Source organism: Pan troglodytes, chromosome 5 (assembly GCF_028858775.2).
Source record: "Pan troglodytes isolate AG18354 chromosome 5, NHGRI_mPanTro3-v2.0_pri, whole genome shotgun sequence".
NCBI classification, from domain to species: domain Eukaryota; kingdom Metazoa; phylum Chordata; class Mammalia; order Primates; family Hominidae; genus Pan; species Pan troglodytes.
The window spans coordinates 16,345,641-16,372,358 of record NC_072403.2 but is presented as its reverse complement, the minus strand read 5'-3'; the positions used below and the strand labels follow the sequence as shown (position 1 = coordinate 16,372,358).

General features: G+C 48.1%; 1 protein-coding gene and 1 long non-coding RNA gene across 3 annotated transcripts; one reads left to right on the top strand and one right to left on the bottom strand.

The window, feature by feature from the left end:
* Positions 1-5,112: 5,112 nt before the first annotated feature.
* LOC104006713 (uncharacterized) lies at positions 5,113-5,891 on the bottom strand. Its single transcript, XR_008548406.2, has 3 exons — positions 5,751-5,891; positions 5,416-5,509; positions 5,113-5,247 (listed from the first exon to the last, which is right to left on the bottom strand). It is a non-coding gene; the product is annotated as an uncharacterized LOC104006713 (long non-coding RNA).
* TFAP2A (transcription factor AP-2 alpha) lies at positions 5,559-23,728 on the top strand. 2 transcript variants are annotated; one of them, XM_001166719.7, is made up of 7 exons: positions 5,559-5,861; positions 10,445-10,879; positions 13,930-13,981; positions 16,031-16,262; positions 18,163-18,281; positions 20,186-20,327; positions 22,065-23,728. In XM_001166719.7, exons 1-7 carry the CDS (start codon positions 5,811-5,813, stop codon positions 22,351-22,353), a joined length of 1,320 nt encoding a protein of 439 aa, XP_001166719.1. In that variant the 5' UTR covers positions 5,559-5,810; the 3' UTR covers positions 22,354-23,728. The 2 variants fall into 2 exon arrangements, with proteins under 2 accessions (XP_001166719.1, XP_001166685.1); XM_001166685.7 differs by lacking the exon at positions 5,559-5,861 and adding an exon at positions 8,394-9,215.
* The last annotated feature ends 2,990 nt before the right edge of the window (positions 23,729-26,718 follow it).

Genomic DNA, 26,718 nt, shown 5'->3' with positions numbered 1-26,718 from the left:
ACAGCGTGGAGCTGACCTTTTACACATATTTGCCTGACATGTCAGAGAAGACGATTTAAAACTGGTTCTTTGTTCGTCTCCAAGTCCCGGCGACAGCAGCCCGGGAGGGTAACTGGGCCTGGCCCAGGCGCCCCAGGCCTAGACCCAGGACAATTCGATCTCATGGCCACGGAATGGGACTGGCACCGTCTCTGGGAGAGTGTGGCCCGAGGCCAATCTCCTCACCCTCACCTCCCTCCTGGCCAGGTGCGGCTCTGGGAGCCCCAAATCCTGTGGCTTCTTTTAAAGCTCCCCTCTAATTAGAAGCAGCGGTGAAATCACTTCAGTGATTTTATCTGTCATGGGAAAGCAAACCCTAAACCAAACCTCAGTTGCCCATCCCAGAGCCACCAACGCCCCCATTCTTCCTTTAAAAAGTTCTAAATGGAAAAGATAAAGCGCTGGAAGCCATAGAGGAGTGGGAGAGGGGAAGGGAACTGTGAAAGTAGGAAGAAGGGGGTGGACCTTTGTACAGAAGTGCCAAGTGAGAGTGTGTAAGTGTGTAAGAGAGAGTGTGTGTGAGTGTGTGTATGTATGTGTAATGTGTAGAGTTTCTCTCTTTCTCTCTACGATGGGAGGAGACTAAACCTAGAAGCCAGAAGTGACACAGAATCATGAACGTCTTCACCTATTGAGCAACAGTTTCATGTGGAATCTAACGCTGAAGTGGCCCCGGGGTTGGCAGAGTCAGATCCGCTAAGGCCAACCGTGCCCTGCACCTCGTGGGCGGGTGGGGAGGCGGGGACGGCGACCTGTCCCCACTGTGTCCAGGTGCGCGGGGATCATGGGGTCTGGACGCTTCTAGCAGTCTAGCCCTTCCCCAACCCCCGACCCCCACCCGGGAGTGGAGACTCCCCCAATTCGAAAGTTCCGAGGGGAGGCTAGCCATGGGTCGAGCTTGTCGATGCCCCACCACTGGAGTGCGAAAACACACTCACACTCGCATCGCACCCAGCACATCCAGCAGTCAGTCAGCTTCGGTTCCCGGGCCAGGGACTGACCGGGAAAGCGGGTTGGGGCTGTTGGGAAAAGCTGGAGCTGATGGCAAGATTGCCGCGGCTATAAATCCATCACTTCCCAGGTCAGCTCTGTGCGGCGCTGGGACTGCAGCTGGCGGAGTGAATTCCTGGGCCAGCGCGCATGCGTCGGCAGGTAGCAACCCAGCTCTTTATGACCAGGTGAGATGTTGGTGAGCAGGTAAAAAAGGAGGATTTGCCTAAGCGATTCCAGGGAGCTGGCCCGACCGAGCCCTCCAGCCCATGCCCGGCGGGGACCAGTCGCCAGGAGCGCAGAGCCGCGATGTCCATACTTGCCAAAATGGGGGACTGGCAGGTACGGGGGGTTTGCCTTGGCTGGGGTTGAGGTGGGCAGGGGTGGAGTAGGGGAGGGGGCCGGAGCGGGGAGGAGGAGAGGAAGCGCCGTGGCCCAGGGCAGGGGAGTCGTAGGTGAGGCGCGCCTGGCAGCGCCCAGGAGAGCTCCCAGGAGACAGCGAAGACAGGAAAAACGAGCGCAGGCAGCGACTGCGGTGCTGGGCGCAAAGCGCGCAGCCCGCGGGGCCCGGCGCCGGGGAAGTCCGGCGCACGCTCCACAGGTGGCCTGGTGGGTCACTTGTGGTTTGTGCTGTGGCCGTTTCCCCCACCCCCCTCCCACCTCAAGTAGAAACTTGGGAGGATGACTAATTCGGAAGGGGGGAGGGAGAAGGCCTGGGGTTGTGGTGCGCGGCGGTGAAGGTTTTCAGCCTGCTGCGCCTGCGGCCTCGCCCTAGACCCCAGGGTTGAGTGTTGGACAGGTTCTGGTGCACCTGTCTCTCTTGGTACCCCCAGATTTCGGGAGATCTAGGATGTGTGAAGAATGGAAAGGGGTCCGGATGGCTGGGTCGCGGAGGCAGCGTGTTTCTTTAGGAGATACAAAGTTTGCCCGAAGTTTAGCTACCAACTCACTCCACTTCCTGAAATGGGTTTTTGCCGCCTGGGCTACGGATGAGGGAGTGTGAGAATGGTGGGTGAGGAGGCAGGGGGGTGGTGAATTTGCCAAAACCAACGCCTGTGGAACTTGGCCCTGCTAGGCCGCGGACACCACAAGGCATCCAAGGCTTGGCTCCTGTCCTTCCTGAGCCCCGGATTCCGACCCTGGCCAAGGAAGCATTTGTCCAGCTCTCTCCTTCCAACTTCCAGACACTTTCCCTTCGGGAAACAGAGCGGCTCTGGCCAGGTTGGTGGCGGTAAAAGGCTCTGCCTGTCGCCGATTTCATCATCAGAACTGCGAGGCCCTGTTTTCGCCCCAACCAAGAGGCCTGGTTAGGGTGAGATTCTGTGTGCCCAAAGGCCCGGGGGACAATTCGAATCTAATGCCCTGAACTTCCCCCCAAAAATCTGAGGCCTTGCTACTCCTGGTCGAGTTCTTTCTCTTGTTTCAGATTTAGGCCATTAAAAGTAAAGTTCTGAGAAGTGCAGTCTTCACTAAGCTACCTGGAGTTGGAGAAAGAAAGGCCTTTTGCGTTCTGTACTTTTTTCCCTTGGATTTATTACTTTTATCAAGAGTGAGCTCTTTTATATTCTTCTCCCTAGTTAAGCCTCACTAAATGGTATTTCATCCGCAAGTTTAGACAAACCTCGTGGTTTAAGGATGCAAATCCCATACCAGAGACAAATCCCGGGAATCCACACCTTTCCCTTCCTGACCCTGTGGGCTAAAGGCCCTTCCTAACTCTCTTATTTGGAGGCTGAAGACTGGGGGAGTCCTTTCGGAGCAGTCTTTGGGTTTTCTCCTCAAATTCCAGTGAATTTCGCTGCAGAATTCCTAGGCCGTGAGAAGGTGCCTGTTGAGTAGGTTTGGCCTTGGGACTGGGCCTTCTGTGGGTTCGACTAAGGTTTGAAAGCCGCGAGACTGCCGCAGGAGGAGGAAGGAGGGAGCCGCGGGCCTGGCTCTTGCGGGCTCACAGTTAGGCAAGTGGCTGGAGGCCTGGATCTCGGGTGGGGCCAGCGGATTTGGGGCCCGGAGGGGCCGAATCTGCTGGGCTGGGCCTGTTGGGCTCCCGGCTCCCACTGGGCATTGACAATCGGAGAAAAGAGAGTCGTTCTGGCCCCTCACTGTCTCTTTCTCTTTGTGACTCTGTCTCTCACACAAATACTCCCTCTTCCCCGCGACGCCCTTTTTATGCCCCCCACGTCAGGCCTGGATCTCCGACCTCCAACCCCAGGCCTGGCGCTGCTGTCCCGGGGTTCTGGCCCCGCCGGAGCATTGACATGCAATGAAGCGACTTAGCGTGGTAATGACGCTGGCATAAATGCAGCTCGGCTGGCTCCAGAGGCGACCCTGGCGCTCGCCCGGGCCTTTCATCAGCGCCTACACCGGGGGCTGCAGTCCAGAGCCGGCAGGTCCCAATCTGCACCTCAATGGCGCCCTCGGCGGGAATACAACAACAGTTTAGCAGCCCCAGCGGGTGCGGAGCCGGAGATCTGTTGGGCGCGGGGCAGCGGGGAGGTGGAAAGGGGGGTTGAAATGGGGTTGCAGAGGATGGAGGGCAGCCTTTCCAAGCCCGCAGAGGGCAAGAAAGCGAAACTTAAGTTCCCTTAAGCACACCGCGGCGACGTCTACGGAGTGTAAAAACCCATGCTCTCAGGCCTAGGGTTTGGCCTGCTCAGGCTATGGCCGCTGCTGGGAGGGTGTCGGTGCTCCTGGCAGCCCAGATCCTGACTTCAAACCACTGCACTGGCGACAGGCTGGGACAGCCCTGCAGGGTCTAGCCCTGGAAAGTCGACCATTTTCTGGACGGAGGGCGGTGCCAAGCCTCCAGCCCGGTTCAGCCGAGGAATTGTGCTCAGTTCAGGTAGGGCAAGGGAGGCCCAGAGCATGGGGAGGGCTTCCTGGGTCTGTAAGGCCCCTTGCCAGCTCTGGCTTCTCCCTAGCTTTTTTGAGCCTTCTGCCTACTCTGCTAGGTTTGGGGAGTTTGCTGAGGTGTTTGGAGGGAGAATTCCCCTTCTGCAGCCTTGGGTGGAATGGGGAGTTCTCCCAGCTCCTGCCTTCCTTCCACCTGTGAGGGAATGCTCCAATCTGCCACAGTTCCCATCCCCTTTTAGGAACGCCCGGTGGAAATATGGGAGGCCTGTAGATTTTCGAGAAACAAGCCCAGATGAATCAAAGGTCCTTACTAGAGCAACTCTGAGGCGGGACCTAGTGTAGTTAAGGAGTTTGTACATATAGCAGAGAGAAAAGACAGAGGTAACTTTCTTTTGGAGGACAAACGAGGAAGCTCAGCCAGGAAAATTAATTACTCTGTATTTCCTAGTGTCACATTAGGTCCTTTTCTTTTTTTTTTTTTTCTTTCTTACTTAAAAAAAAAATCCCAAAAACGAAAGGGATAAAAGCCCCAGAGGACCCAGCAGGCCCCGGTGAGGAGTCCAAAAGCCCGGACTGACCAGTCTGGATGAGGAGGTGGCTCCCAGGCCTCCAGGTTCCGCGGCAGCCGGGCTCTGCCTCGCGAGCACGCCCGCGTTAGTAGCATCACCAAATCATGAAGGAACTCTCCCTGCTTTAATTAAAAAGGGGAATCTTGGGAAAACTAGAGCAGATTAACACAGCTAAAAGTCGGTTCCCGGTGATTTATTTTGATGCATGCACGAGACGGTATCTAGACTTGCAGGCACACATACGTCTGTATTTAGGCTCAACTTCAGAAGCGGGTGTGCAGTTCCATAGGAGTTCTGCATTCGTGTCCACGTTGCACCCAGGAAACCTTAGCCTGAACACCAATTTGAACTGTCAGTTGGCCCTAGCTTCACACAAACAGGAGGAAAATTGTTTAACCCCTGGAGCTGTCAAGTAACCTCTTCAGGGTACAACTTTTATTTTACACGCCGCAATTAAGGGATTGCAAACCCCAGCAGAGCCACCGGAGCCGCTTGGCAGAATCTCCAACCTGGGGGAAAGCTCAAAGCCAATAAAACTCCCAAGGCGCTGCGGCCCGAGGGGGTGGCTGCCTCGAGCGGAGGCGATCCCTTGTTGGGAAAAAATCCTGGAGTGACTTCGCCGGTCTTGGTTTGGTGGTTATGTTTAATTGCGAAAGGGATAATGATTTCTAATAAAATTGCACGGGGCCAAAAGGGCAGCTCGGATCGTGGTAGCAGGGTTAAGGGAGAAGTGCTAGAAGCCGGGCCCCAGGCGTGGCGCTTGGACCTTGAGCAGTGCCGGGCTTTGCAGAAGGCATCTCTGGAGAAAAGGAAGCGGAGAAAGAAAGGAAGGGGAATGTGGCGGAATTGGGGTAAGAGAGGGGGTGTTGGGGCAGGGCCTCGCGGCGGAGCTCGAGGAAGGTTTTATCAGTTCGCAGGCTGGAGTGCGCTCTAGAAGCAAGTTCGCGGCGTAGAGAGGCCTTTATACCTGTGTCGGAGCGGCCGGCGGCAGATTGTGGTACTGGCGAGCAATTGGACTATTGTTGATATGCTAATGAGGCGATTAGGCTGTTGGTAAAGAGCTGGAAAAGGGAAAAGTTTCTACCATTAGAGGGAGATCTCCGAGCGCACACGGGAGCTCTTTCCCTTCTCTCCTCCTCCTCGCCCTTCTCCTCGCCCTCCTCCTCCTCCTCGCCCTCCTCTTCCTCCTCGTCCTCCTCCTCCTCCTTGCCCTCCTCCTCTCCCTCCTCCTTCTCCTCCTCCACCTCCTCTCCCTCCTCCTCCTCCTGCGCTCACCGCCGGCAGCCAGCACTTTGCGCTCACCCAGAGAGTAGCTCCACTTGGGTGCGAGACCGAGAGGGGCATATCCGTTCACGCCGATCCATGAAAATGCTTTGGAAATTGACGGATAATATCAAGTACGAGGACTGCGAGGTAAGCGCGACGCCGGCTCGATCATCCGTGCGGCCACAGGCTCCGAGCTTGACCCTCCCTCTCCTCCTCCTCTCCTTGCAACCAGCTGCGAAACGCGGGTGGGACAAACTTTCCCCAGCGCAGCGCCCGTCCCTCGGATTCCTCCGAAGAACGCGGGGGAGAAGCTGGAGAGGGAGGACGTGGATGCTCCCTTCTTTGGTTTCCCTACTTTGAAGCTCGTGTCCCACTTTACTCCCCTTTCTGACCAATTTTGGCTGTGCCTAAGAATGGGGCGAAGAGAAGAACATGGGCTTTTGAAGCAATTGCTGGCAACTGGGCACTTGCCTGTGCACTCCTCGTGTTATCTTCATCGAGATTGAGGGCCCAAGTCACCAGGAAAAGAAAGGAAAGAGAAAACTCTTTTCTCTCTTGAACTTCCTCTCCGATCTTTAATATTCCTTCTTCTTTCTATTCATTCATTCATTCTTTCTTTCTTCCCCCCACCCCCACTTCTAAAGCGGTTCCCTTCTCGGCTTTAGAGACGGCCCCCCCACACTTCGCTGTGAGCTGGGCTGCATCTTCCTGTAAGCGGGTTCAACTTAAGACCACTGATCCCAGCTGCGGGGCTCGCTCCAGATCCTCTGTGCTTCACGAAGTTCTAAGTAGCTTCTCCCTCTGAGCTACAGGATCGACGCACCCCACGGGGGTGTGTGGAGGTGGGGTGGGGAGATGTGCTGCGCCGAGCCTGCTGGCCGCTGGGTGCGGGAGCACCAGCTTCTGCACCAGCCCAGAACGACCGTGGGAATCCTTGCGCGGCTGCAGACCACCTCTGGTGCCGCGAGCCCGCTGGGCCGACAGAGCGCGCCGCTTTGGAACCCATTTTAAAACCCAGAGTCCCCTGAGCTCGCCTTCTTGAGGCAGCAAGGGAGACCCTAGCGCGACCTGTCCACCCGCAGGAGGCGCTGGGAACGGTTACAACCAACACTGTAATGAGCAATGAGTCCGAGAGAGGGGTTGGGGTGTGTAGGGCTGGAGATTACCTAAATAAATAGGTGGCAGTCCCAACTTTTGCTGTTTTTTTTTCTTTTTTGGCATTTGCAGCTGAGAATGTTAGGCAGGAGGTGTGTGTGCAGGCGCAGGGGCGGAGATCTTGACTTCACTCGAAACCAGAAATTGGGTTTATGTGAACGATGTGTCACCCGCTCCCTCCTCCCTTTTCTTTCTGAAGATTATTTTAAATCGTTCTCCTTTCAGGGCCCCCACCCCGGTAGATGGGGACGGGGTGACATCCCACGGGTACTGGCTCTTCCCTGGGGGGGTCCTGTCGCGCTGGAGGAGGGGCGCAGGGACCCCACGTCAGACCAGTCGCTTTGTTTTCGAGGCTGGGGGCGAGCTTTGCGGGCAGGTAGGAATGAAACCGAACCCCTCAGTCTCATAGGACAATTCATACTGTACTGGTCTGGGCTTTGGCCGGAGGCTTGGGCATTTCACTTTCGCAGAGGCCGAAACCCAGCTCCAGGTGTGGGCGCCCTCGGCGGGCGGGGTCCGAACCTCCGTGCGGGTCTAGGTGCCGACTGGACGGGGTGGGTGGCTAGGTGGGGGATGAACTTGCACCCCTAGAGGGATCCTGTGGGGGCAAGTGTGAATGCGTGTGTAAGCGAGGCAAAAAAAGATAAGGAGAGAGAGAGGAGAATAAAGTCAAAGCTGTTTCCACAACTTTGGCCGTGGTGGGCAAGCGCCGGAGCGGGGATTTCGGGTTTCGGAGCTGGCTTGGGGCAGTCTGATTGTGCCGGGGCTCTGTAGGGACACGCAGGAGGCGAGGTGCCGCTTGTTCTGACAACCTGGCGGGTAGACTGGCAAAGGCAGCACGCCGGGAGAGCTAGTCGTGTCATCTGGGGGGGCGTCAGGCGGGAGTGGCCCAGCCAGTCGGACGGGTTTTTGCCGGGAGCCGCGAGCCCGTGCCAGCGGCGCCCGGGCTGGGCCGCCTAGCGTCTGTGCGCGCCCCGGCCCGCATCCCGGCTCCCGATCCGGAATCCCCGGCCCCAGAGAGCCGAGGGCAGAGCGACGGTGGCCGGGGAGCGCACGGTGCCCCTGGCCGAGGAAAGCTCAAGAGGAGGCCGAGGAGAGGGCCAGTGCAGCGAGCGGGCCGGTCCCGGGCAGGGCGCCGGGTCATGGAGGAGCCGCGCAGCAGCGGGCAGCCGAGTCCCGAGTCCCAGACTCGGCTGCGAAGCGGCGGAGCCCGCGGCCAGACAGGGCCGGGAAGCGCCTGCCGCGCCGAGAGCCCCACGAGCGCCCGGACGCGGTCCCCAGCAGCTCCTGCCCGCTACGCACGACCCCCGCTGCATCCCGAGGTCTGCCCCAGCCTTTTAGGTCTGATTGTCCTCGCTCGCTTCCTCTCCCCTTCCCCCTCCCCCGCGGCCTCCCCCTCCGTGCGCTCCGGCTGGGCCCCCTCCCCCTCCCTCCCTCCCTCCCTCTTTCCCTCCCTTCCTCCTCTCGGGCTCTCCCTCCTTCCCTCCCTCCCCTCTCCCCACCCGGGGCTCCTCTCCCTCGCCCACACTTTCTTTCTCACACACGCACGCAGACACATTCTCCCTCTCTGCGCTCTCTCCTTCGGTCTCCCTCTCTGCCTCTTTCTCTTTCACTTTTGCATGCCCTGCAACCTTTTAAAATGTTGCCCCTTCCCTGTGATTCGCCAGACGCCGCGCCGCGGCCCCCCGCGCGCTCGCCCGCTCCCTCTCTCGCTCGCTTTTTGTCTCTCGCGCTCCCTCTCCCCACTCCGATTTGCTACACTGAGACTCCCGTCAATGGACTGCATTGAGAGCCGGCTCCGGCGCGAGTTGCCTCTCCGCTTCACGCTCGATTTCCAGGCATTCTTCCCTTATTAAGTATTCGTGTAATATTAATAGTCATGAATATCTGCTATTAGGAGGCTCCAGGAACGCTGCCCAGCGCGGTTATTAGAAGCTCAAGCGAAGCCGCCGCTAAGAAAAGAGGGGGAGACACGGATTAAGGAACACGCACGCACCCACACACTCACACATACTTTTTCCTTTTTCCTTTTTTGGGGTTTTTCATTTTTAAAGAACTTTGAATCATAACCAGTCGCGGCAGGATAGAGACCGTGGGTTCGACCAGCTGAAGGCGCCGCGCGAATCGGTGGTTCAAGTTCGGATGGATCCGAGCCGGGCTCCCGCGCTCCGGGGAGCGTCGGCGCCGTGACTGGAGTCCTGGGTGGCGCGGGGCTCTCGGCGCCTTTTGTGTGGGGCGCGCTCGGGCGGCGGGGCAACCGGGCGCTCCAGGCTTGCTTGTTTTTTTCCACCCTGACTCGTTACCCCAGACTCTTCGCAGATGTTAGTTCACAGTTTTTCAGCCATGGTGAGTCCCATCCCCACCCCCGTTGCTGTTTCTTTAGGAATTGGATTCTGGAAACCTGGTGCCGTGGAGCTGCCCGAAACCTCGGGTTTCACGCCCAGCTTTCCTTCAGGACACCCTCTCCATTTGCATCCCCCACCCCACCTTCCGCCTTTCTCTCGCTCTTTTTCATCCCTAAATCGAGTGCATACCCCCTACCCCAGCCCCCGCTCGACCTCTCCGAGCACGCAGACCTACCTCGCCGCGGCTTCCCAAGGCGTGTTTCTCCCCACGTTCATCTTGATTTCCTTGAGTCTTCACTTGTCCCCGAGATGTTCTCAACATTTGATGCTTAAACTGTCTGCAGGAAAAGTGCAGCGCGGTGTGCCCCCTACCCTCGGGGCCTGCGGCCGAACCGCCGAGGGTTCGCGGTCTCTGGAATCAACTCTCTTCGCTTATTTTGCAAGGGAATTGCAATAGAGAAACTTAAAGTCAGGCGTTTCTTCTGCCCTTTGGGGCTGGGGTGGAAGGGGCGGGGGGGGGGGCCCACAGCCCCGGGGTGCACCTCTCTCTTTTAAACCCAATAAGGCTGAATCTTTCTATTTTAAACCTTGACTTGACGTCCCCCTTTCCCTATCCAAACCATAAATCGACTCTGTCGAGAAAAAGGCTCCTAACAGAGGAAGCGAAAAAGACAGACCCCGATCCTGCAGTTAAAACCTTCTTTAAGCTGGTAATTTAAACGTGTGTTTTTGTTACAGCCCCTCTGCGAAATATGTTTCTATTTAAGTAGTCATGAAACGGTAACAGTCTTTGAACGTTTATGATTTTTTTCTCTCCAAATAAATGGAAGAGAATAAACAATAACGCAGTGGCAGACAGGTTCAAATCGGGGGAAAAGAAAAGGCCGCTTCTGCTGTTTAGTATTTAGGAGGAATTTTAATTTTGCTTAAGAGAGATTTCACGCTGCAGTTTAATGGGCTGTGTTCCAGGAGACCCTTTTCTATCTTTTCCTCTCTTTGAAAGAAACCCCTAGTCTCTTGTGCCCCCTCCATATACAGTTTCTCTGCGTTGTTCGGTCTGTTTCACTTGAGGGTATTTCCTGAAAAGAACTTAGAGCTGATTTTTTCCCGGCGGCCAGCCAACGGGAACGGGCGATTTCCCACGCAGACTTGTCAAGTGGATTTTGTGTGGATAGTTGTAGCTCGACGCCTGATTCCTTGTTCTTTACCTTTCCTCTCGCTCTCTTCTAGGACCGTCACGACGGCACCAGCAACGGGACGGCACGGTTGCCCCAGCTGGGCACTGTAGGTCAATCTCCCTACACGAGCGCCCCGCCGCTGTCCCACACCCCCAATGCCGACTTCCAGCCCCCATACTTCCCCCCACCCTACCAGCCTATCTACCCCCAGTCGCAAGATCCTTACTCCCACGTCAACGACCCCTACAGCCTGAACCCCCTGCACGCCCAGCCGCAGCCGCAGCACCCAGGCTGGCCCGGCCAGAGGCAGAGCCAGGAGTCTGGGCTCCTGCACACGCACCGGGGGCTGCCTCACCAGCTGTCGGGCCTGGATCCTCGCAGGGACTACAGGCGGCACGAGGACCTCCTGCACGGCCCACACGCGCTCAGCTCAGGACTCGGAGACCTCTCGATCCACTCCTTACCTCACGCCATCGAGGAGGTCCCGGTAAGAGGCCGCGCAACCAGCGCGGGAGGGAACACAGCCCCCTACTTACCTACCCCAGAAAGGATACCTGGAACATACAGTCGGTGGGCCCGGGTTCTCCCTAGTATTTCCTTATAAAAACATTTTATTCGGGGGCGGGGAGTGAGGGACGTTTTGAGGAACCACACAAAGTAGTTGCGAGTTCTACCCCAGAACAATGGTTTCTGGAGCTCCCTCAAACAATGCCTGCATTACCATTACCACCAACACAGATAAATCAGACGAATGTCACCATTAACAATACCTTCCTCTCGACGACAGTAAACTGTCTCAATTGCTAAAAGATCTACTTCCATCGCAGAGTCTGGCGTGGAGATTTCTCCCTGTCCTGGGAATGATGTTAAATGCAACCAAAAGAGCTCATTAAATGTCCTCAAAATGTAAAAGGAAGTGTAAAAGACACACTAAGATCATTTTAACCGGATTTTATAAGCACAAGTGAAACCTAAAAGTTATGTGTACACCCTATCCTGATTAAAGAAAAACTAAGTAGCAAATCCAAGCAGAGGGACATTAAAATGCAGCCTTCTTCTTCCTAGGGGTGCTAAGTGGTGACCTCATAAATCATTAGCTAGGTTCCCAACGCCTATCAGAACCTGCTACACTCCATATTAAATTAAATGTTTCGAGACTATTGGGTAATACATTATTTGAGTTCTAATTTAGTTATCAATAAATGCAGTTTAAAATGATTTCTAAATAAGCATGGCATTAGCACATTTACTATTTACAATGCAAACCAGGCTATTGATAATTTGAAAATACTTTCTGGAATTAAACTTAAACCAGTACCTCTGCTTCAATTCTATATATTTATGGTTTCCTCACAACCCTCCTGAAATGGAATTAGAGCAAGCCAATAATTTTATTAAAGCTGTAAAGGCTTCTGTTAAAGCTGCTTTTCTTTGGAGAGGAAATGTATCTGGATGTGATTTTTACTAAAATGCTATTTCAAATTACTGCATCAAATATTGCAGCAGTATGTCCGTTGACAGTTTAATGATTACTACATTAGATTGTAAGGAAAATGGTCAGATGAACTTACCTGCTTGCTTGGTGAATTTAAAACATTATTTAAGTTCCGTAGGAAAATAGAAAATTTATTACATCTCTCATTTGGCCCAGTTAGTCACTGAAATTTGTTGGTTATGTTTAGCAGCCCTTGCATGGAAGGCAGGAAAGTGGGCACTTGATCCAGTATAAGGTTTAGTGAGCACTGTATGTCTGTATGTGTGTGTTCATACTTACATGTTTTTAGAAACTGATACTTAACAGTGCATTTTTTGGGAAGTGAGAGGAGCACTAATTTATATAAGAGCAATTTAAACATGAACTGGGAGTTATGATTATTTTAGTTCCCTTTCCGAAAGCACTCTGAATCTTTTCCTTGCTTGTTCTTTGAAAATATTTGAATTGCAAAATAATGTTGCAAGCTTTTGGAACTACTGTGAATGAGAATTGCTCTACTTTGCAAAAATTTCAAGGTGAATTCTTAACACCTGTATACTCACTCTTTGTGGCAAAATTGGTCAGTAGGAGAAATTAACTAAAAGATTAAACAAAAACAAGGAAACCCAGTTGCTGTTTTTCCCTCTGCCTCCCCCATCTTTTAAGAAAAAAATTCTTTCAAAGGAATTTGGGTCAAGAAAAAGGTTGTTTTCAATTTTTTTTCCCATTGCTGCAACAGTTAACCTTTAGTAAGTATAACTGCTAAATATTTAAGAAAATCAAATCGATGGTGAAAATTATTTAATCATTAATATCTCAGTGGGGTTTTAAACTTAACAGTCTTCCCTGTATGGACAAGGTCTAGAAATAACACAAATAAAAGTATTATGCCACACTACATTTACTTTATGGGTTTAGGGTGCATGCATAAAGGGATCATATTTCCCCATATAGTTAAAACACAAGAACTGCAGCAGTAGTCATTTCTGAACATTTCTCAATTTAATTATACTTAAATCCAGAAGCACTTTAGGCAAGTTACAAATGAGAGCATTGAGTATAATAAAACCTGTAATAAAGCAACTTAGTACCATCCACCCGGAATCATTGCGATCAGGCACAATTAACAGGAGCATAAATCCAAGACAGAATGGAAAATGTTCGAATCAGTATTATTGTTGGACAAAGACTAGAGAAGGAAGTAATAGTTTTTTAAATGGTAATGCCTGTGTTTGGTAATGATTGCAAAATCTTCTATCTCAGCAGCCCTGGTGCTAATTTGTAAACACAGCCAGACATTATATTGCCTGTCAGTTTCTGCATTAGATAACATGATTTCATTTTACTTTCTAATCACGTTTTGACTCTAGTGCGCACACGTATACCCATCCATCTGTAAAAAAAAAAAAAAGAAAAGAAAAAGAAAAACACCCCACACTAACAACAAACCTGCTGTTGGACAACAGGAAAGCAAGCTCAAAGGTTTTTTGGTTTTGGTCATTTTCATATTCCTATCATACCCAGGCTTAGGCAGTAGTCTTTCTAAAAATTTATGTGGAGTTTTCCATAAAGGTGTGTGTGTTTGCTCTTTATTATACTACCTAAACCTTTTCTTTTCCAACACTCTCCTGTTACTCCCACCCCTGTCATTTCTATTGTGTTTCCCTGGCTTTCGCTGCCTGAACACTGGAATTGCTAAAGTCAGAAGCCGCTGAGGCGCCAATCTAAAGCTAGGTACATTTCTAAACGTTGAACTGAGAATGATTAGGTGCTCCAACACTTGATTTAATTTCCAAAGAAAGTTTTATTCCCCATCTCCACCCCTTTTAAACATGGATTATTTGCTGGAGGAGGAGAAATTGGCCATGGGTGTGCAGTGAAACCTCTTGAGTTGCAAAGCCCCAAATTCCAATAAGCCAAGATGAGATGTTTATATATAAATGTCATTATATGGGAGGGGGAATTTTGATTCTACACCTTCCCCTCCTCCCATCTTGCAGGGAATATTCATTTCCTTTTGTTTTGATGATACACTTACATCCATGTGTATCCTTTTGTTGCAGCATGTAGAAGACCCGGGTATTAACATCCCAGATCAAACTGTAATTAAGAAAGGTAAGCCATTTCCTTCTGCATTCCAAGCATGTCCTTACAGGCAGAGTGCTATTTAAAAGAACTTGCAGAGATGTGTTTATTTTTTCCAAATAGGATTTCCTAAAGGCTCAGAATTAGCAAATAGATAGGCACAGAACAGCAATGCTTAAATAATCAGCCTTCAGTATGTTGGTAATGCCAACAGGCTAGCTTTGTTCTGACTCATGATTTGACCATTTAATTTAGTTTAATGATATTTGGACAAACACACAAAATGTACAGTAGTTGAACTGATTTGGAAGTGGCATTTCAATTTTGAAACAGTTTGATAGTTTAATCCATTGCCTGGATGAGGGTTAAGAAGTGTATAATGCTAAAATAGTACAAATAATTTAACATTAATGTAAGAACAGATGATAAAAAGCACTCTTTAGTAGAGGAAAAAAACATTCACGTTCTTCAATTTAGTTTCTTGTTAGCTGTTTAAGGGTCTTAGAACTTTGTGAATTAGGTTAACAAAATTTTAGCTTTTGGTTAAAATTAGTATCTTGAAGATGGGAGGAATATTAGCATACTTGTTCAGAGATTGTTAGAAAAGTGTCAAGTGATTTGCATGGATTTGTAATCTGTATTGTGTTTAGTGAGTAGAAATAAAGTTTACTGAATTAAATGCTATTCACTCTTGGTAGCAGCTTTTTTTTTGGTTATGGTGGCAATGTTACATTTCAGGATTCTAGGCACCACCAGAGGACGATGCTATATAAAACTGTTCTCATTTCTAACCCCAATCAGTATATTGTTAGCTAGTTTAAAGTTTCATTTTTGCATCTGTGAAGTCTTTGTCACGTCAAATTAGATGTGCAAGGGATAAATCTTAAGAGATGCTCTTTCCAAGTCGACATGATAATTGGCTCTTTTATTAGTAATCTCTCAAGAGTTCGTTTAACTCCTATTGTCTCTATTAGCCTCCCCAGAGCTATTAATGTCACAAGTGATCTATCCAAAACCTAGAGCCCCCCACCTCCCTATACCTCTAGCATATCCCCATTAAAGAACGCATAAGGAACACTGTGATGAGATTGTGTGCATATGATGTCTCCAAATGGAATTTTAAAATACAATGCATACTGTACTTAAAATGGTTGTGAATGCATCTGAATTACACTGGTGCTGAGAAACGTAATGCATTAGTATACTTTCTGCAGGTCTTCTATTTTTTTTTCTAACAATGGTGAGTCCAGCAATAAAGAGCTTATGGTTTTAACTAGGAAGTATATATACCCACTTTCCCAATAAAGGCGCTTTAGCAGAGAAGGACTGTTAAGTATTTACTTAACAAAAGGGCACATTGCTAGTATTCCACTGTAGGCCTGTTCTTCCCTCCCCACTCCGCAGTTCAAAACTGGCCTTGGAATGGATCTCCAAAACTGAGATGTTTTCAAAATTGAACATAGGAAAGGGCCTATTTATCAAAAAGACGGGACGTGTGGTGTGGACAACAAAATCCACCACTTCCCAGCGTGGTGCCTCAATTAAAACGCTCGTTTACAGGGTGCTTTAGCCATCTAAATTGTCGGCTGATTTTAATAATGGGTCTTTGAAGCAGTTTTTCCCCGACACTAAAACCCCACCCAGCAAAACCCCTGAAGTACAAGTAACTTGCTCTCGGTTTGCAAATGTAATTCCCTCCCCTGCACCCTGAACCCGTGGTCCTGGACCTCATCTGGGGCCCACTCCGCTCGGATGCTCAACGCCTCAGGGGTCACCAATTTCACCACCCATCTCTAGAGAGCACCCTTGACGGCGAAGGGGAAAGGGTCAAGGCAGAAACGCAGGCCAGGCTGGCTGGGGGAGGGCAGGGCCGCCTCCCGGCCGCCGGGTGAGGTAGGGAAGGGCTCGAGCCCGAGGAAGGGAAGTAGCGGAGCCACAGAATTTCAGAGCCGGACGGAAAAGCGGGGACTGTGGCCCAAAGCCTGGGATCCGGCCCTGGCCGGGATGAGGGCCGGGGTCGGGCAGGATTTGGGGGTGATCCACGACGCCCAACACGCGGCCTCCCCTCTGTCTCCGCAGGCCCCGTGTCCCTGTCCAAGTCCAACAGCAATGCCGTCTCCGCCATCCCTATTAACAAGGACAACCTCTTCGGCGGCGTGGTGAACCCCAACGAAGTCTTCTGTTCAGTTCCGGGTCGCCTCTCGCTCCTCAGCTCCACCTCGAAGTACAAGGTCACGGTGGCGGAAGTGCAGCGGCGGCTCTCACCACCCGAGTGTCTCAACGCGTCGCTGCTGGGCGGAGTGCTCCGGAGGTGAGGCCCGGCACGGCCCCGCCCGCCCCGCCCCGCGGCCGGGGGAACCACTGCGCTTGCGCCGGGGCGGTGGCGGCGACGCAAACCGGCCTCGCGCCGCGGCCCTCCCTACGCGGGAAAGGAAAGGGGGCGGGGAGAAGAGCGTAGAGCCAAGTGGGCGGGATCTGGGGGCGGGGGAGCGGGCGATGCGGCGCGCGCCTGCGCTCTCCGCTGCCTTCCCGCGAGCGAGTTCTGGTGCGCGCCTCGTTGGCTGCCGCGCGCTCGCGGAGTCCTCCGCTCCGCCCTCCTCCTTGCGCAAGCGCAGCTCGCTCCGCCGCGGGCTCAATCCCGGCCACTGCAGCCGCGGGGCGCCGTACAGCCACCTTTTCCCTCTTCGCGCACACCTTGCAAGCCCAGGAAAAGTTCCTCTCAGGCTCCTCGCTTTGCCTTACCTCTCTGAGTAGGGTCTCCGAGGGTAACCGGTCGTGCCTTGTATAGGGTTTTAATAGAATGGCTTTTAACTAAAGGAAGAGAATGGTTGTCCTCTTGAGTCCGCACGCCATGCCTTCCGGTCGCTGTCACCTCCAGACCCCCATACTATAGGCGTTTGCATATGATGATGATTCCCAATTTACTGAGGCCCTGATGTGTGCCAGGCTGCGTGCGAGCATGTTTACGTGCATTGTGTGTAGTCACTACCAAGGAATGCATCTGTTACATACATAGCCAGGGATTCTTACCTCACCCCTGCGAGGTCTGAGTGATTCGTTTAGTAGATAAGATTTTATAAGGGTCAGCAAGGTAAAGCACCTTCCCTTAGGGCAGTTTTCTCCCTGCTGTGGGCTTCCTACCCCTAGGATTCCACTGCACGTTGTGAGTTGTGGGGCTTGTGTGGAACTTACCCGGATAATATGTTTCTTCTCTTCTTTAATAATACTGAGAACTTCATTGTTTTGACTGTTATTCATTTACCTATGTGTTGATAGACCCACAGTTCCTTTCTAGTGGCTATATCCCACACAAAGCCTATAAAGATCATTTTTTGGAAGGGTTTAACATCAGCCATTCTAGTCTTTTCTTCCTCCTGCACAGTCATTTTGCTTTCCCTTTGTAATCTTTCACTGACACAGATCTTTTCCTTGCCCTCTGCTTTTTCCTTCCCTTCCCCCATCCCCAATATTGGAGACTGTTTACCTAGGGGAGTATAATCTAATCCACACAATTAAAGAGCACTTGAGTAGGGAATAAAATCTGAAATTAATTAATTTGCTGTTTTATTTAAACAATTTATCTTAACCACTTTCTGATTATGGGATTCTATTTAGACATCTGTTTAGAACTGCCTCCATTGTCTCTGAAATCAGTGAAACTTTTAAGGGCTGATATCAGCTTTTGACATTTCCAGTTAGGCTGGTGACATGGCACGTAAACAGTTGGCGAAACGAATTTCCCTTTGGGGCTAGAGCCAGAGCAAGAAACGTGAGAGTGATGATAACTTTGGTTACTCGGAACAACCTAACAGCATATCTTGCAAAGACAGTTTTAAAGACCCCATTGGGATTGGTGTGATTGTAACAGCAGGGAAAATATACAGGAATCAGTTGAACTCAATACCTCAAACCCTAGAGATGGGGCTGTGTTTGTTTGTGGTTCTTCTTTAGAGAGTTGGGAAATCAAAACCTTCCAACCTGCCACAAGAGTTGCAATAATAACTGAACATAGGGGGTGCTTTACAGTTTAACAGGCGTTTATCTCCTATGAACTTCTGTACTATTCCTAGGTTTCCCTCCTTTAAATGTCTTGGGGCCAAGCTTCACAGTTTTTGAAAGCACATTTTAGGAAGCTTTCAAAATGATTTTAATGTGGCGCAGAGCAACCCAATGTTTTCTAAATCCCTTTCTCGCATGTATTTGTGAAACAGGGCGAAGTCTAAAAATGGAGGAAGATCTTTAAGAGAAAAACTGGACAAAATAGGATTAAATCTGCCTGCAGGGAGACGTAAAGCTGCCAACGTTACCCTGCTCACATCACTAGTAGAGGGTAAGCGAATCCACTTGCTAACTAGAAGGAACTTCCTGCTTGGAAAATGGATAATATTTAGTGGCCAGATGTTTGGTTGTATTTTATGTCAGTTGGGCAGTTTCATCTTTGCAGAGAATATAGCCAGATGTGAATGGAATTATTTCATGGCAAAAAGAAACATTTGCATGTACTCCTATACCTCCATCCTTCTTCCTTCTTTTCCTCTACCATAAAGTTACACCTCCCCAGCCTAATTCTGAGCTAAACAACGCACAAGTTTAAGAACTGCACATTCTCCAAGTTTCTGTCTCCTTTAAAGGGCTCAGCAGTAAATAACTTAAGTTATTCTGACATCTGCGTTTGAGAAATGCGTGACCATTACTTCCTGAATTAATTTGGGAATCTTTGACCTGCGTCCTGATTTAAGACCATCCTGAAAGCTCAGGGTTATGTGCCCTTTCAGGTCTTTGTTTTCCAAACATATGCTCCCTTATCTCTTTAATTGTGCTTTTCTCTTGGAGAAGAAGAAAAGTGAGCAATTTTTGATTCTGGATGGTGTGGATATGGAAAGATAAATATAAGCATTGCAAAAAGTTTCTCCTGGTAGCTTTAAACATACATACACCCTTCCAAATGCCTCAAAACAAAAAGCCAACCCTTATCCTCACTCCCTGCTCTAGATAACTGCCACCGGAAGCCACTCATATTCCTGCTGCCTCTAGATTAAGTTTTTCTGATACAAGATTGGCCTAGGTTTTGGTGTACTGGAATGAATCTATAGCTCTCCTGTGTTTTTCTTTGTGTCCTATTGTAAATATCTCATGCTAACAGGGAAAAAAAAGTTACTTTAATTACCAGACAGATTTTAAAACTAGCATGTATATATATTTAAAGAAGTCATTTTATTTCATTCACATCTTGTATTTGAGGAGATATATTACAATTGAATTTAAGTTCTGGCTTTGTAAATTATTTTTAAAAATGTTTAAAACCATATATTTGAGGAGGAATCCTATGAATTCTCTTTGTTGATGATGTCAGAGATTGATAGTAATATAACTGTTTAGAAAATCAGCAATTGTTCAGTGCCAGAAACTCAACTACAGTACCATTACATTAAAAATCATAACAGTCCATAGAGAACCCACTATTCATACTCCAAAAGAATTATAAGCCAAGAAAATGGTAGTGGTGGCTTAAGGTATAGCGTGGAGTTCGTCTGGGTTTGGGGGTTGAGTTCTGTAGCAGGGAGGCAGTTTCTGGAGAACTGTTATTGTTTGTGATCCGCTCCATTTTATGGAAACAAGCTCTGCGGAGAGGGCTTTGATGCTCTAATTGGCGCATGCGTTCTTCCGGAGCTGGAGCTAATGGCAGGAAGCCCTGCAGTAAAAACCAACTGGTTCAGGAAATTAAAACCAAAGATTCGAAAATCAACAACACAGACAGACTCAGTGGAGTGACCCTCAAATCCTCTTGGTTAATCGGTTTGGATGAACAGATAATTTATGTGATCAAGTTAAAATGTAACCCCTCAGTTGTTCCCTTGCAGAAAAGCTCAAAGAGTAATTATGAATATTATTTATGAATGTGTTGATAGGTGTGAAGTTGGAATACAAGAAGCATTTTAAAAGAGAATTTGGAGAAGTGTCATGTAGGGTGGGGGATGGGACTGGAGGTTGGTGGATGAGATTTTCATTCTCAAGTCTTCTTGGCCCTCTAGGAGAAGTGGTCATTTTTCCTGATAAATGCATCCACCAGATCCTACAGAGAAGGAAATAAAATGCCTGAAATGAGAAAACAAGTAGTTTGTGTTTCCTGCAACATCTGGGGTGAAGGGAATTAGGGAGTTGGGAGTGGGGAGGAAGTTAGGATCCCCACTCTTCATTCTCTCGCACTGGCTCCCTCCTCTCCCCTCTTGCCAGGAGAAGCTGTCCACCTAGCCAGGGACTTTGGGTACGTGTGCGAAACCGAATTTCCTGCCAAAGCAGTAGCTGAATTTCTCAACCGACAACATTCCGATCCCAATGAGCAAGTGACAAGAAAAAACATGCTCCTGGCTACAAAGTAAGGCATTTACCTCTATGGGGTCTCTGTGTCTCGTTGTCAAGAGAAACAAAAATCGTTTTTGCTCTTCCTTCTCCCTTGTTTTCCTTTTGTGTTAATCAGCTTTGTTGCAGTTATAACACCATCTTATATATAGTCTATGTTAAGGAAGAAATACAGGTGGGATTCTTGGGCGCTCCCATCTTTTTCCTCTCATCTGTCCCATTTTCTCATTTTTTTTTTTTTAATGAGTGTGTATGGGAGTGGGTTGTAGGAGGGGTTTGACTGAAGTTAAGGGTGGATTTGTGACTATGTTGTTTCAGAAAGACCAGAATCAAATCCTCAAAGGGGTAACAGGCTTACCTATATCAGTTTTTGTATCCTATCAATATGTTCTCCAAGGGCAAAGATTAAACAGTGGCCTGCAAAATGTGCAAGCCAGAAGCTGTCCTAGTTTCAACCCTAATCCGTTATTCCATTTCTTACCTTCCTTTCACAACCCCTTCTCGAAAGTGACACACACACACACACAGACAGAGAGAGAGAGAGAGAGACCCACACCCCACATAAGTTTTAGCCCACAGGCGAGAAGTCAAATAGATTTCAAAATGGCCCAAGTTATATTCCCATCGGTGCCTGGGCTGAATAGGCTTCTCCAGGTGATGTGTGAAAAGAAAATGACTGTTTTGATATGTTTTCTGGAAATTAAAAGGCTTGTTTGGAAGCCCTTAATTATCAAAGTTGATGTCACAGGAGGGCATGGAAGCAGAGGGCAGAAGCTGAGGCCTTGGGTGGGACGCTGTTTCTGGCCTGGGGACATCAGCTGGCCTTGGAGAAGGGAGCCAGCCCAGGCTCCTCATTCATCCCCCTCCCCAGCCCCCCAGGCCAGGCTGCTGCTGCCCCTGGAAGGCCCCAGCTAGCCCTTGCTTCCCCGATTCAGAGACAGAGCTTCCTGAGCGCAGGCCTCATCTACCTCTGCGAAATTTCAACTTTCTCTTTCCCCAGGCTTCGTAAGCACACCCATCTTCACAATTTCCCTGCAGTATTTTTATTTTGAGCTATGTGGGGAAAGAGGAGGAATGGGAAATTGAAATGTCTGTTTCTTCTTCCCAAACACTACTTTGAATTATCTCCAAGTAACAGGGCTTGTGTGGGCCCGTTTTGTATTTTTGTTATTGTTGTTTTTTAAAGGCAAAATAATCCCAAGTAAAGTTTTGTCTCTCTGTCCACATTCACCTGAATTTGATTTGAGGGTGAACGAGTGTGGACTTCATTCTAAAACTGCTGCTGAGGTCTCTCTAGAGGAGCAGGGAAGAGGGTCTTTATGACATTTTGAATAGGAAGGCTGATGGCTGCAGCATAATGTTGGCAAGATGCTACTGTTTCTGACTTCCGGTCTGCGTGACTCCTTTCTTTCTCTTCCAATGTGTGAAATGGTTTCCTATGTCTAGGATGTTTTGTGTGAGGGAGAAAGGTGGGAATAAAAGTTTACCATATCTGAGAGGAAAGAGAGAGAGAGTCATTTGTGAAGGTAGGAAGGGCTTGCATTTAAGTAAAGAGAGATGGTTTAGTGGTCACTGAAAGGTGGCTGGATCTCCCAACATGTGGCCACACTGTCTGTCTCTGGGGTCTTGGGTCATGTCAGGTACCGGCTGGATCCCGGCAGAGGTAGCTGCAGGGAGGGAGGTTTTCTCTTTGCTGCTAGTGCTGCCCAAAGTGGAGCCTTATGTCTCTCTCTCTGCTCCACTTGTGCTGCAGACAGATATGCAAAGAGTTCACCGACCTGCTGGCTCAGGACCGATCTCCCCTGGGGAACTCACGACCCAACCCCATCCTGGAGCCCGGCATCCAGAGCTGCTTGACCCACTTCAACCTCATCTCCCACGGCTTCGGCAGCCCCGCGGTGTGTGCCGCGGTCACGGCCCTGCAGAACTATCTCACCGAGGCCCTCAAGGCCATGGACAAAATGTACCTCAGCAACAACCCCAACAGCCACACGGACAACAACGCCAAAAGCAGTGACAAAGAGGAGAAGCACAGAAAGTGAGGCTCTCCTCCCGCCCTGCCCCCTCCCACGCCTCACCAGCCCCCGCGCGCCCACCCTCCGGCGGGTGACAGCTCCGGGATCAGCAACCCTTCCTGCTGCTGCTACTGCTGCTGCTGCTGCCGCCGCCGCCGCCGCCGCCGCTGCCCTTGGGTCCCCCCGAGTCTCCGGGACTGCCCTCTCGACTGTCAGTGGGGCAGCCTCTCCGACTCTGCACCCGCCTCGACCTCCCCACCCGCTCCCACACCCCTGTGCCCTCATGTGGAGCCTAAGAGAACAGAACAGGCCGTGAAGCCAGCAGAGAAAAGTTCTGCCAAGTTTGTGAACCCTTTTTTTTTTAAACAAAACAACAAATCAACAACAGCAACAACAACAAAAATTAAAAACTTTTTTCTAAAAAAAAGTAAAAATAAAAAAAATTATATGCGCTTCATGGGACTGAGTCACCACCTTCCCTTACATACTTCAGTTCAGATTGTAGCCATACTTAAAAAAAAAAAAAAGCCAAAAGGATGATGACAACATTTTTATCAGTATTGTGAATAAACTTGAACACAAATACACGAAGTTCCATGTCATGTCTTCAGTTGTAGAAGTTTTTCCTCTTTAAGGTAAAGCGACCAACTTGAACTTTCTCTGGCAACACGATTCGCAGTTATATAAGGGAATCAGTGTTCACGTCTCTGTATATATTTATTTATGTGTAATTTAATGGGAATTGTAAATATGGTGAGTCTGTTTTAAGCCTTTTTTTTTTTATTTATCTGATCTTGTTTACCTCTTGTTTAGTGGGTTTTGAATCTTCCCTATTCTTCATGTGGTTCATGGTACTGATTTAGAAATCCAGTGTTTGGGGGATTTTTTTCTCTGGGATTCATGAATTTAGCCCTGTTGTAGCATGTTAAAGGTGACAATGAAACAGCTGGACAAATTTTTAAAAAGTAAAATAAAATTTTATCTATAATTAGTATTATTACATTTAGCTTTTCATTGAACTGAAAGAAAAAAAGTGATATTGGACCCTGGAAAGATTTTGAAACTTGAGTGGTTTGATAACCCTTCTATGTATTGTAGGGAGAAAAAAAAAAGTTTATTTTATTCCACTGTCCTCCCTTAAAAGCATCATTTGAGCAATAAATGAATATTGTCTTTAAACCAAGGGTTAGGGAATTTTCCTCTCTCTCTCTCTCTTCTCTCTTTTTGTTCAAAGAACTTCAAACATTTGGGACCACCTGGTATTCTGTATTTTCACTGGCCATATTGGAAGCAGTTCTAGTTGCATTGTATTGAGTTGTGCTGGCAGTAGTTTCCATGCCTGTCAATGTATCATAGTCCTTTGTTGCCCAGATAAATAAATATTTGATACGCTTTATGTCGATTTTTTTTTATTCAGTGGCTGTCTTTACCCAGGCGTATTTTTGTTCTTGGCAGTATTTTTTATTCAGTATGGTTACAGTAATTGAGTTTAACTCTCCCTTGGCAATTGCTCCTTGCAATAAGCAGCTGAACCCATTGTTTCCCTCAAGTATAATAAAAACTTACTTTCAACTTGGAGTTCAGAGCAGGGTATCATTTAGATATTCCACTGTGTCTGTATTCAGACAAATGACACAATAAAACCCAATGTATTCTTTTGGATAAAAGATTGTTTGTACTGCTAAAGGAATGACATACTGTCTTTTCCTTACTAGAAACATTAATTTTATTATTAAAAATAAAGTTTTATTTTATTTATGTTGATCCTTTAGGTTTTCATTTGTGTTTTGGAAACCAAAATATAAAATCTCCAGGACCAAATGTTAAGGATGACAAGGAAGATGGAGAAGAACAGAAGAACCTTCCCACCAGCAGGCCCCCCGCCTAACAGCCCGCCCCCCCATAACTGCTTTGGAATTTGTCTCAGAGGATAACTGAGATTTAAATTGTTAGTTCATTAGCACAAAGGAAATACCGACTTCAACCTTCACTTGCTTGCTCAGGGTAGTCAGCGGCTAAGACGGGCAAATGAGCTCAGACCAGCTCTAGATTTCTGGCGGGAGAAAAGGAATAGTGGCAGAAATATACATGTAGCAGGGAAAGAGAGGGCAAATTGTCTCCCATTTATTTTCATATTTTATTTAGAGATGAATTTACTACTGTGCTGTTCTTCAGTAGCTCTGGAGGTAGAGAGGGGAGTGGGAAATGATGTTGATCCCTGGAATTTTCCTGCTTGCCCCTAAATGCCAGCCCACCCCTTCCTATCACCACAGGGCTCCTCTTAGAACCTTTTAGAAATACAAAACGTTCTCTGAGGTGGGGTGGGGAGGATGGGGGAGGGCTGTGAAGCCTGCCTCTCCAGACCTCTCCTATCTGTCTTCTACAATAAGAGGACTGTGTGCTGAGCTCTGAGAGAAGGAAAGACTTCCTGTGCATAAAGATGGCGAATCCAGAGCTTTTGTAAACTGATTTGGAAATTCTTTGCTTTGGAAGTGAAGAGGATTTTTAACAAGCAAAAGGAAGTGGTTAACTGGAAGGTTGAGAGGAAAGGCCACTGAACAAGTGTCTAGGTAGACAGACTGGTAGGATTTCACATTTGTTCCTGCGCTCTGACATTCCGAAGGACCAAGGAAGCAAAGCATTAGAGAGTGTCCATTTTGCAGCCTTTTGCTTTCTAATCTCCTTATGGAAGGCAGTGTAAAATCAATCTCGACAAACGAACGCGAGTTGGTGGAGTCTAAATTCTATTTTCCGAAGCCAGAGAATTCATAACAATGGTGGGTTTAAAAAAGAATTCAAATGGAAAGTGTATTCTCAGAACGCAACGCGGCAATTGTTTTTTAAAGCGGTTATTTATTATTTCCTAGAGAGACTGGTTAACTGTAACGTAGATGTAACAAAATAATGAGGCGAATGAACCCTAACTGTACATACTCTTGACAGAAATGAAATGCACACAGCATTGTAGCAGGTGAAGTGAAGCATTGTCTATCAGGGCTGTTTTTCTTGGCTGCATCTCAGATTGTGTGGGGGATCCTAACCTCAGGCACAATAGCATTCATAAACAGCCATACATTGCTGCTCTGCCTCCAACGACACATAAATACTCATTTTAAAACGAAAACAATCTTATTAAATACCATTCATTCATATCTGGATTTACAGATGCTTGTTATGTTGGAAAACCTGAACCCAATATAATCCTTGCATCCTGAGAAAGACAGAAAGGAAATAGTGGGTTAGAACATTACAAGGTCATAATAAACAATGGTTTCCAAATGCAGAGAATTAGTTATTTTTATTCGGTAGGTGGACATTTTGAAGATCATGATATTGTCACCCTTTTTCTTTTTTTTAAACAAAATTTTAAAAAAGTTACATATATTTTTAAGAAATGGGAGGATTAGAGAGATTATGTTAAAAATAACTTTTATTGGGCTAACCAAAGGCTAGGTGGATTTTGGTTTTCTCTGTGGTGACCAATGTATACTTTCTAAAACACATGGTGATTAGTTGACAGGACAGGTGTTTGTAAACTAACAACAGTGATTTTTTTTTGACTAAACTAAATTAGGATACATAGTTGAATTATAAGGATGCTTGCCAGGCTATGCTAATTACCACACCCAGTTTTTATGGAAACACAATGCTCCTTCGAGTTTGGTAGTCATCATTACCCCCTCTATTCTCTAACACCCTTTAAAAATTACAATCCCATCCATTCCTCCCCAAAATCGAATATTAATACAATTTGCGTTCTTGATGGAACTACCATCAGGACTGCAATGCCCCGCAGCTGAAATAATATTTAAAATAGAAGGGATTTGACATTTGAGAAGTCAGTGGCTTGAAATACCCAGTTGTACTTAGCTAATTCAGTCCTTAACCTCTGGTTTCAAATAAATCAATTACAGTCGATTCCACTTCAGTTCAGAAGTGCACAGGGTTTTAGTTAATTGAATACATTTTATTCACTTGCTAGGAATATTCATTTATCAAAATTCCAAATTTAATGTACATTTCTTTACAACTCAGGTTATGTTAGACTGCACAGTCAGATCAAATTTGCCCTGGTTTCCCCAAATCCTGCTTAACATATACATTTTACCACCCTCTGAAAGAGACGATGTCTCCCCATTCCTTTTGTCAGCCAAAAGTAAATTCACAATAATTCCATGTCAGGCAGGAGAGCTACTTTCTCCCACAAAGAAAAAAATCATCTGTGGTCATCAGCCTTGCCTTAAGTGTAAATAGGTTAAGAACAAAGCTGGATTAATTAAGTTTTTTAAAAGTATAGACTTGAAATAAAAAAAATTATGCATGGTTTCCATGAGAGCTTAACTTTGCTGCAGCTGACAGGTATGATAGCATTTCGTGGTCTTAAAGCCACAG

What these genes read in the sequence shown, in the direction of transcription:
- TFAP2A (XM_001166719.7), top strand. Translation starts at nt 5,811, where the DNA reads ATGAAAATGCTTTGGAAATTGACGGATAATATCAAGTACGAGGACTGC. An exon ending in CTGGGCGGAGTGCTCCGGAG is followed by an intron (nt 16,263 to 18,162) that starts GTGAGGCCCGGC and finishes TTTGTGAAACAG; the next exon opens with GGCGAAGTCTAAAAATGGAG. An exon ending in AACATGCTCCTGGCTACAAA is followed by an intron (nt 20,328 to 22,064) that starts GTAAGGCATTTA and finishes CTTGTGCTGCAG; the next exon opens with ACAGATATGCAAAGAGTTCA.